Source organism: Phaseolus vulgaris, chromosome 8 (genome assembly GCF_051622355.1).
Source record: "Phaseolus vulgaris cultivar YP4 chromosome 8, ASM5162235v1, whole genome shotgun sequence".
NCBI lineage: Eukaryota > Viridiplantae > Streptophyta > Magnoliopsida > Fabales > Fabaceae > Phaseolus > Phaseolus vulgaris.
In genome coordinates this window covers 21,805,657-21,817,659 of record NC_143505.1, presented here as the reverse complement: position 1 = coordinate 21,817,659, position 12,003 = coordinate 21,805,657, and the positions used below count along the sequence as shown (strand labels likewise).

Sequence of the window (12,003 nt, the reverse complement as noted above, 5' to 3'; positions counted from 1 at the left end):
TTACAAAAAATTTATTCTATTATTTCCTTTAACAGTTTTTACTTTTTTACAAACTGTGGCTATTACTTGTCTGCTATAACTTTTGTCGTAATCGTTAATGTCACTCTTAAAAAATTCGAAATTATTCTCGTTATTGAATCGTGTAGGCAGAGATATTTGCATGATGCAACATTTGAATGGTGGTGAATCTTCTTTGAAAAAATATAAAAAATTTAAGATGATGACTACAACAAGTTTATATACTATAATTTACATCCGCACAAATCTAACTTGAACTTCGGCGAATTATTCTTCTACCCATTAATTGGATGAACTCTATATTTAAGTTCTCTAACACCAACGAAGAACAAAACAACACACAAAAAATTCGATTCCTTTGAGTCGTGTAGTGATATTTTCTCCAATCACTTTCTTCTTCTCTCTTTTTTTTCTATGTGAATTTGGTTCCTACTGAGTTGTGAGGTGATATTGTTTCCTTTCGTTTTCACATTTTTATCCATTTTCTATGTTTCTTGTGACGTATGGCTCTTTCTTCTCCTTTTTTTTCCAATCACTACCAATGAAAAATGGAGAAAAACACCTTTCTAAATTAAGAGTTGAATCCATGATCACATGCTTAAGGAGTCAAAGTTGAATAGCTTGTAATTAATGCATGTTAATCTAGATAATATAATTTTTTAAGTGAAGTATTGAATTTAAATAAAAAAAAATAACCATCAAAAGTCATTATTCTCATAAATTAATCCACATCGAGTCAACTTGGATTACTTAATATTAAAAAGATCACAAAGATATACTTTGATCTCTACTCTTAAAATTCATTTTAATATGCTTCATTGGAAAATTACACAATTTTTTATTTTTACTTTTCTATACCTAAACATACATAAAATATGCTTAAAAAACAATTTTCTGTATAGTTCCTATGGTTAAAAAAACTATACAATATTTTTTTTGTTTCCTTTTATCATGTAAAATCACCTACAATATATCTATATTTTATTTATCTCTCTTTAGAGCAACTTAAATGCTCTTCATTTAAACAAATCTACTAAAATTTAAGCAATTCAAATTATTTTGTTCACTCTAATGGGAGTTTATATTAACAATTTTCTTTAACTCTCTAATATCATCTCCTTCTCTCTTCAAAATTAATATAAATATTACCCCATTCATAAGGAATAATTACTTATATAAACACATCTCTTTAACTTAAACAAATCAAAATCACATGTGACACCAGAAAAAAAATTGATACGCAACCCATATAATATAGCTAAATAATGTCTCTTGAGAATGTAATTAGATATCTATAACACATGTGTATTCATGAAACATTTTTCTAAAAATAATAAAGTAAGAAAGTTTGATGTAATTTTCAAAGCAACTATAATGGAAATTTAATTAATGCCAATTTCAATTAAGGTCAAGGTATTTATCCAAAAAGTAATTCAAATAATCTAACAACATTACTAAAGTCATAACAAAATTTCACTTTAGAGAAACTTTAGCATTGTTGTTTATATAAATTGTTTAAGCGATTGTGTTTAACCAATTTTAAAGAATGAAAATTTTTCTACGCTCGTAATCATTTAAGAGCATTGTAGTATGGTTGTTTATATAAGTTGTTTAAAGTTGAAGAATGCTGTTCAACCAATTTTTTCCAATAGAACATATTATTTAGAAGTGCATTGATTAACTTGTTCATACCATTTAAAACCAATTTTTTTCAATCACAAAATTTATCTGACATAAGTTATCACTCATTTTAGAAATCTTAAAATTAAAGTAAGTTTTTATGTAAATTCTTAAATTTTATAAAACACTGCAGGACCCACAAATTTAAAATAAAACAGCTCATTTAACTAACTATTAATTGTTGATACTATAATCGACTAATGAAATATTTATATGGGACCATTTAAATAACTCATTTAAGGTTTCTCATTGATAAAATAATAAAAACTCTTAATGGTAATGTAGGACTCACCAAAAAATAATTCTCTCATATTCTGTCCTTTTTATTTGGTCCTTGTAACAGTTTTTGAATTAATGAAAGAAATAGGAACTTCTGAGAGAAAAAGAAAATTGTTCAACATCAACCATTAACAATTTATTTAGTATTGGAATTATGAAACTCTTAAGAAACTAAAAAAAAATGGAAAGAAACTGAAGCTAAATCAGACAGTATGTTAGGCTCAATCTCTAAGGATGAGAAAGGTAGCTAAGAAAAAAATGAATAAGTAAATAAAAGAATTGTGTAAATAAATACATTGAAAATTAAAATAAAAGAAAAGAAAATAGGTAATACAAATTGTAGAATTGGAAGTATGAAAGTAGTTATTGACAGTGATTCATTTCCCCATGTGATTATTAGCAAGGAATGTGATGGTTAGTTAAAAAGGTGCAGTGCAGTGATAGCATGAAAATATGAGACCATGAAGCCTTGCACTAAACTTGTTTTGTTTTCTATCCTAATGTTCTTTTCATAACACTGTATAATGTAAAGTAGAGATGATATATTATAAACATAACTAAAAGTTTTAAGCCCAAACATCCTTGGTAGAGAGAGATTTTGAACAATTTGGAGGCAAAGAGCAGATGAGTTTATTCAGTCACTAACTGATGAAGATGAGTCAGAAAAAGGAATGTACAAAAATTGGTGAAGAGACAGAATTTCTGACTGATTTTTAACTTTAAACAACTTAAAGTTGTGGAGTTCTTGAGACAGATGCAGAATATACGATGTAATGTACCTTGAGAGAGGGCTCAAGAGACATTATGCAGTGTGTGTGATATTAACAACCCTGTTCAGTCTCTCAAGAATTCCACTTGCTTTCCTCTTAGCCCTTGATGTTCCACTCTGTGCTAGCTCAGAGATTGTTTTGTGGCTGTTCTCCTCTTCCCTTATTTCCTTCAACTTTGATCTATCATACAAACAAATTGTTTGAAGGATTGCTACACAATTCTCCTTGTTACGTTCACATGAACTCTCCCTTATGATTCTTAGCAAGCTAGGCACAGCTCCAAGATCTCCCATGTCATGAACAGCCCTCTGGTGACTTGAAAGCAGTGCAAGGATGGCTAGTAATTCATCAACATGAACCTGATTCTTTATCTTTGTCAAAATCACTCTCACTGCACCGTCCTTCACGGCTCTTGCCTTGTTCTCATGCATTACACATATGTTAAAAATTGCTGAAGCAACATCCTTCATGGCTAAGGGATGCCCTTCTTCCAAGAGATCGATCAATGGCTTTAAGGCACCTGATTTCCCTATGATTTCTTTGTTTGAGTCAATGGCTGACAAAGTGAAAAGGGCAGCTGCAGCATTGCTTCTTGTTTCAATTGTTCCAGATCTCAATGCTCTCATAAGGAGAGGAATTACCATAGGAGTTTCGGCCACTAGCTTTTTGTTGTTATCATGAATAGAGATATTGAGGAGTGTTGTGATTACGTCTTCTTGGAGATCAGGGTGAATGCTGCTGAAAGAATCACTCCCACAAATTGGCTTGAGCAATTGGGGAATGGCATCTGCAGAATCGCAGAAAAGTACCCGGAAACAAGGATGCTTCTTTGTCAACATGCGCAGTTCTTTTGCAGCTGTCTTCTGATCAGAAAGTGTTGATGACATTTTCTTAAGCAAACAAAGAAAATGCTCGCGGTCTGCTTGGTTTAAACCTTCCTCATCAATGTATTCAACAGTATTTGACAATTCAACCCCTTGGTTTTTTAACCATTGTTCTACCATTTCCCTTATTAGATGGTTTGGTGTAAGAACAGTGTGTGAAAGGACTTGATGCGTTCGAGGGCAAGTCCTGTTTCCAGCATTTAGCCATTTTTGAATGAAAGATCTATCATATGTCTGCATAATTGAAACCAAAAGAGGGAAACAAAATGAATCATTGTTCATAATTAGACAGGGAAAATATCTGCACAATCTCCATTTCTGTTTCAAACTCAAAACCAATCAGAAGTATCATTGCACAGAAAAAGGCCTAGGACATAAAGAAAGAAAAGGTAGTTGGGGTGGTGGAAGACATCACTGTAGTAATTTAGAAAGAGAAAAATGCCAAGAACACTAGATTTTAATTATTCCCTTTTGAGAAAACCAGTCAAAAGTTCTACACAAAGATACAATCACCACCGCCACTCACTCAAGAATCATATTTATGGACACAGAATATTATTCTTTTTCCACCTCCCACTCCTTCTCTTTCCATCTACAATGGCTATCATAGGTACATCATCAAATTGCCCTTTTTCTTTTTCTTTTTCCTCCTTTTTGTTTCTTGAAATGTACACTTGAAACATAAATGCAGTAAAGCTAACTACATAACTAAAGGGAAGATCACAGAAGTTCGGCACATCAAACAAAAAGTATTAGCTATTGCTCTTTCATTGAGAGCCGATGTAAAACTATTCCAAACTAAAATGCAGCAAGTCCCACTCACACAGTTAAACAGGTTTAGAACTGTTTGGATTGAAGGAAAACAAAAAGAAAAAACAGAGCAAAACACAACTCCAAATGTTGAAACGATTTACCATCACATTTATTAAAATAGATAGCATGAACTATATTTATTAACTTCATTAAACAAAAGAAAATAAAAATATCTCTAAGGTTCTGCACTGGACAAGGAAAGAACTGAATATATTCCTTTTCTATCTTTCCCATAACTTTTTAGTCACTTAATATAGAATAAAGTACAGGAATTCCAGCAAAAAGAGAGACGGACAAAAGGCCAAAATCAGAATCTATATCTTCACCTTAGTTAAATTAATTCCTAAAGAAATGAAATTAAAAAAAAAATATTTTTGTTAAGAACTTTCTACCCTTTTCGCCTCACCAGGATAATTCATCAACTCATATTTCTGGGTGCCCAGATGTTTATCAAACTAATAACAATAATAACAACACCCCAATTATTTTGTTTTTCCTTCTGCTTCCAGCATTTCCTCAGAAACCACAAACAGAGCAAATTGTTGTTGTCGTTACTCTATACAAAAAAAATGCTCACCAATCCTTCTAATATTTTACATAAAAAAGGGTATTACATGTAAAAACAAATACCTTTAATATCTTAAAAATCAAAGCATGTCAATACTCTGTTTATAGGCTAAATAAGAGGACTAACAGGAAAAAAATGTTGGAAGGTTAAGATTTCTTATTCTACAGTTCAAATTCTGACACTAACCTGACCAGAAGCCACAATGACAGGATCTCTCATCAATTCCTTGGAAAGAGGACACTTGAATTCATCAGGGCAAGATGACACATTCCTGTTGTGGAGCTTCAGACACAGAGAAGACCTCTTTCTGAGTTTCAACTCCTTGAGAACACAAAGAGTCTCTTTTGCCTGATCAATGGTCTCGGTGCTGCAATCCTCATCATCCACAATGGACTTCACCAACCTCTGCAGCTCCCTCTTCAACTCTATGGCCTTCTTCACCATCACCCCTGGATCAGATTCCAACACCCCTGGCTTGGCCATGTGATGATGATGATGATGATGATGATGATGACGATCCCAATGGATCACACCCCAAAGCCTTCAACTTTACAACAACCCCAGAAGCTTAATTATATTAAAAATTGAAAATTTGGTTTAGAGAATGGAGAAGCAGAGAGTATCAGGTGTTGAGCAGCCTGTGTTTCATCTTCTCCTCTCTCTTTCAAAAGAAAGCAAATTTGTCTGAGTGAGTGAGTGAGTCTCTCTCTCTCTCTCACTATGTGCCGGTTTGGCTGCTTTTATTATTCTGCTGCCTTCTATTCTCAGTAACATTTAACTGTGGAGAGGAAAACAAGGACTTTAACCATAAAGACACAAACTCATAACTCCACTCCACCTTAGTTTTTCTCTATTCACCCAAAAATCTGAGACCATGAGAGAGAAATCAAACTACTAATATTCTCCTAGTCTTATCCCCCAAGTTTCACATTACCTTTTTCTTCCATTTTACCAATTTACTACTTCAAATTCATCATGTGTGCTATATATTAAAATATATAAAATTTGCAATTTGGTCTCTTGGAAACTTTACTTCTCCTATTTGCCCATCAAAATTGACTCTCCAAATTATTATTTTACCATCAAATTCTCCTTTCGTAGTTATGAACTTACTCCTCTTTGCAAATTTGGCTTATATAAATAACAAGTTTTAAGGACAAATAATATCTTTCACTAAGAAAATACAATATTATAAAGTCTTAATTTAATTAAATACTAAAAGTAAGTATTTTTGAAGAATTTAGTTTACCCGTTCATACAACTCACACACATAATGTTAATAATCTACTCTTCTTCTACAAAAAATAATAACCAACACCCTTCTTTTAAAGTTTCTTTCATAATTATACAACTTTTAAATTACATATAAACTTCAAAGTTTATATAATAAAAACATATTTGCTAGTCCATTATACTTAAATTCTTTCGAGAAAAAAAACCTAATTTTGTACATGCCATCTTGAGTTTGACTTCACATAAAAGTTAATGTCATATTTAATTTTTAACTGCTGATCTGTGAATATAATAAATGAAGTGTAATTAAATAGAGGGAGACCTCTTTTCCTTTATAAATATTTGGGCTGTGATATGGTGCGTTACTTTGAATACCTGGTGAATACAAAAAATATTCTATGAATGTTATAAGTTTTTTTATTATTTTATTGACTGTTAGTTCTATAATATATGTTTAAATTTTATTATAAAAATATTCTGTATCGTTAAATTATTTATTTACTATTTTAATGTTAATTGATGTGATTATTAATTATATGTTAAAACTATGTTCGTTTCAGTACGGAACGCGTTGTTCCAAACATACTGTGGAAGAAGTGTGAATTTCAAATTAAACTGAAAACACAAAAATTTAATGCATAAACATGTTTAATCAAGTAATTAATAATTGATAAGGATCGAATAACTGAAACGATTATTCTTATAGTAACTACAAGCTATGGTGTCGGTAACATATACAGTGTCTTCTCGAAACATATTTAAAATAAGAAGATATTGACCTTATTGAAAATGCATCAGCATGCATTTGAAGATCTACAGAAACCTTCACCAACAAAAGTTGAATTCAACATTAAATATAAATATATTAAAATAAGTGTTTTTTTTAATTAAATAAATTTATATAAAGACAATTTTCTACTAAAACAGCAAAACGTGAATGATTTGAATTATGTTGAGTGAAAATAAATTAATTGTAATTGTCTTTGAGTTATTATATGTTTACATTTTTTAATTAAGAAAATAATAAATAATTTAATTAAAACAAAAATATTTTTTCAATCTTATAGTATAACCTTTGCTCTAGATTATTTTTTACATGTATTTAAGAACAGTAATAAATATTTGCACAATCTTCATAAAATGATTATTCCTTCCGTTTTATAATGAATGCAGTTTAATGTTATCTAGTGTATAACAATGATAATAATAATAAATATACCATTATTTTCATATAATTTTACTTGAATAACATTGTTTTTTTCAATATTTAATCACTTGACAAAGAGAAAAATAACTAATTTCAAGATAAATTAAAAAAAAATATTAAAATATAAAAGCATCATTAATTTTTTAAAAATTAACAGAACTCTAATAATTGTAAAACGGAGAAAATATTATTTCTTTTACCTATAATAAATTAAACATAACAATGAATGCTTCATTAAAAATTGAAAATATAAGTTATTTTAAAGTTTAAAAAATCTCCAAATTGGTAAGATAGGAAAAAAAATATATTGCTAAGGATTATTTCCATACATATACAAAGAAGTATCACATTGTTTAGGAGTTGCAATCATCAACTTTTTACACTCATCTTCTTGTCTCAACCTAACAAGAAGCCTTATAAAAGCTAGAATTATACATTTTAATTTACTAAAGTATTCCTTAAACAATATTTTAATACATAGTTAAATAAATAGTTATGAAGTGATTATATAATTAATATTGGTTTTATATAATCCATTTTGAATATTAAAAATTAAAAAAAAAAGTGGGGTATTAGAAAAGATGAATTGAAGGTATTATTGAGTGAGATTGGTGACAAGAAGGAAGTGGGTATTGGGGAGCATGACAGGTAAGTGATAGTTCATCCATCCACATACATTTTTTCATTTTTAAAAAATACAAATAATTTAAAAAAAAAAAAAAATTACATAAATTAGCATATGATTAATGAGATGGGAAGTGTGTAGTGTAGCGGACTGAGGGCATACGTGGGTCCCTCATGCTCCATCCTGCACGCAATCACGGACTCCACGGCCCTCACAGCTGGCACGCCGCGTGGGTAAAACTTCCTTTGTACTCGTCTCCGCCACGGGGCTCCATCTCCTGCATCCACTACTATGCTAAAATCGTGTACCCCTCTTTCCTCATCAATCCAACGCTCACTTTTCTTTGCACTTCTATGCTCCTGCCACCCCTGCTTTTATTCACCTACATTCCACTCCTTTCTCCAATACTGTACCCGCGTTCCACGTGGCTGCCTTACGGCCTTTCTACACGTAGATTTCTGGATAAGGACACGTGTCGTTTCCGTGTCATTCTCCGACATTATTTCTGGGAAACGGGAACATGTGGGTTCCATCAATAATTTTAAAGTGTTAGCAGTAATCAGTGAACCGGGTCTACCGGCAGAGCATTGGGTGCACAGAACCGGGTTCAGTCTTAAATTTTAAGATCTAATCGTAAAAAATATTTTTCCTCCACTTTGATAAGAAAAATTATATTCTATCATACTATTTATCATATTTACCTAAAAGTTCAGAATTCGAATTCTTAGAAACTAAATTTAAACTATATTTTAATCCGTCAAATTCTGATCTAGTTTTCTAATTATTTCTAAATTAAAATTGAAGAAAAAATTAAAAATTAAAAGATGATGTTTAAATTAGTTAATACTTTATATTAGCGATTATTTATTTTTTATAAAATTTTAAAAAATTATTAGATATAATTAATATTGAGATTTTTTTTAAAAATCAAGTTATTTGATGATAAAAATTAGACATTTAAGTTTATGATTTGAGTATATTTATAATTAAATTTATTAATTACCTTAATTATATAAAATATGGAATAATACTTTACATGTTTGAGAAATTAAATTTGGTGTAACATCTTGTTTGTAATAATTAATTGATGTGATGTATATTTTTCTTAATTGTGATAACTGTTTTAAAAATGAATAAATAGTTTAAATTAACGAAATAAGTTTTAAGATATATTTTGATGATAAGTATAGCTTAAATTTAAGTTTTAAACTAAAATTTCGGTGAATATAACTATTTTATTATGTTATTCAATTGGGTTTTTTTTGGTCGGCATGTTATTCAATTGTTATTGGTTTTTAAGATATATTTCTATATTTTTATTTTTATCCAATGACATTTGTAAAACTTATTTAATTGAAGAAACCTAATAAAGGAGTACTTTAAAAAAGAGAAAAGAAAGAAGAAAAAAATTAAATGAAAAATAATAATATATTAATTAACTATAATAGTGGTTTAAAGAATTTTTTAAGTTAATTACATAATATATTAAATTAAGTTGTGATGTGATTGTTAATATAATTGTTTATTTTTTATGTATTGTAGTGTTTTTGAAAAAATATGATTTTTAATGTAATAAATCATGTGATTTAAAAATAAATAATATTTTAAGTTATTTAATTGCGTATAAGAGAAAATTATTAATAAATATAGATTATATTTTAAATTAATTATTTAATTTAATATGATGAATATGTATTTAACTTTTTGAATGTCTAAGTAGTTCTTTTTTAGTATTGAAATAATTTAAAATGAAATTTTAAAATGAATATTGAAAACGCAAAATATAATTTATTGAGATGATAAGAAGAACTAAAAAATTCAAAATTCAAAAAAGAGTAAATAGTAAGAGTAAAGTAGATAAATAAATTCAGAAATATATTATCAATAAAAAAATACTGAATAACTATTTAACTGATTTGTTTTACACGGATTATATAAAATTTATTAAATAAATAATTTTAAATATAAAATTTTCCTTAATTTAAATTTAAAATAAAATTTTAAAATCAGAATTCAATTCCATAATAAATAACCTGTTTTTCGATAACGATAGAGCACATTGAAAATTCCGCTTTTCAACAACCAGATATACACCATAAATAATAGATAATGTTGTTTTGATTAATATTGTGAGTGGCTTTTATTTAGCACAGTCGGGGAAAAAATCCCTAATTACTCACTTTATTATTTAATTCCAATTATTTTACAAAATTTATCTTATTTTACTATTTTGTGAATAGTGTAACCTGATATACCATCAAAATAAATTGTATATAATAATAATATTATTATTATTTTACAAAAGTAGTAATAAAATGAAGTTATTTTTATTTTTTACTTTTTATACTAGATTAACCTGTTAATTTTTAATGGATGGGTAAAATGTGTAAAAAATATGGTAGTATATATTAATAAATTATAAAATAATGATAAATGAATAATAAAATATTAACTTGTTTTTTATTTGACATTGCCTATTTTTTCGCTGAAAATATTCATTTTCTTGTTCAAAGAGCGAATTTTGTATGAAATGCAAAATATGTATGAATATTTAACCTACAAAAAGTACTATATATATATATATATATAGCAGTTCAAATTAAAATAATAGGAAATGAAAAAAATAAAATTATACTAATTAAATCAAAATTAAAAAAAATGTAATCAAAATCCAATTAAAAATAAAGTATACACTTTTTTTTATTTTTGTATCGTAATTACAGATATTCTCTTCCTGTTTCTTTTATAATAAAAAAAAATTCATTAACTTTTTTTAATTTTTTTCATGTTTATTAACTATTCTGTTGTACATCTTGGTATCCATTAAATACAGTTTTGTTTATAATAAAGATGAAGTGACAGTGGGTAGAATAATTGGAAAGATGTGCGTGCTGCTTCTCCTTCATGCACACTTGCAAATTCCTGGATTATTGGATCTTCCTCCTTCACTCCGTCACCATGATGCTTTACTTTCACGCTAGTATTTAAAAATGCATATAATCCTAAATTGCACAGAATATACATTTTAAAAGGTCTTTCAATATCATCTCACTTGAAATCAATTTTTAGATATCAAAATAATTATTTGCAATAGTAATTAAATAAAAAATTATTTTACAAAAAATAATAATTTTTAAATTAATTTCTATTATTGTTAAATAGTTTCTAATTAGTAACCAAGATTTTTGCTACCAAATTTAGAAACTAAATAATTGGTAATTAAAATTTTGATTGCTAATTAGATATCAATTTAGAAACTATTTAACACAATAATAAAAATTAATTTAGAAACCAATTTCTTTTTGTTTCTGAAATGATATCTAATTTAATTATTATTGCAACTAATTATTTTGGTATCTAAAAATTAGTTTTTATTTCCTGATTTCCATAATCTTCAAAGTTTATATATCAGATTCTACTTTAAATTCTGGATTTCATTTAGATTTTTTTATATGTTTAATTTTAAGTCTTGTGATTTTCTCTATATGAGTGTTATAAGGATGACTAGTTTCTTTTTTTAATTATTTTTTTATTTAATTAATATAAATGTTAAAAGTCTATCCGGTTTTTTTTTTCTTGTGAACGTTGAAACATTGGTTTGCAAGGTCATTGGCTTCCAAAACATTGTCTTGCCTTTCTTTACAATGTTTTTATAAAAAATAAAAAATAAAATTAGGTGAAATCATTGTAAATGATGTTTCACATTTTTCTAAATTATATTTTTACTTTTTTTTTTTTTTTTTTGAAGTTCTCTTTCCTATAAATTTTGGGTTTTTTCTCTTATAAGTGCATGTTAGTTCAGTAATCTTCGATATTATGATATTATAAGAGAAATTCCTATTATATATGGAGACTAGCACAATATATCGCAAATAAATTCTTAAGGACAATGTACATAAGGAAATATTCTTGTTTGTGTTATTAGT

General features: G+C 27.8%; 1 protein-coding gene across 1 annotated transcript; it reads right to left on the bottom strand.

The window, feature by feature from the left end:
• Positions 1–2,499: 2,499 nt before the first annotated feature.
• PUB9 (plant U-box 9) lies at positions 2,500–5,943 on the bottom strand. The gene is made up of 2 exons (XM_068631496.2): positions 5,199–5,943; positions 2,500–3,865 (listed from the first exon to the last, which is right to left on the bottom strand). Exons 1-2 carry the CDS (start codon positions 5,493–5,495, stop codon positions 2,780–2,782), a joined length of 1,383 nt encoding a protein of 460 aa, XP_068487597.1. The 5' UTR covers positions 5,496–5,943; the 3' UTR covers positions 2,500–2,779.
• Positions 5,944–12,003: the final 6,060 nt, after the last annotated feature.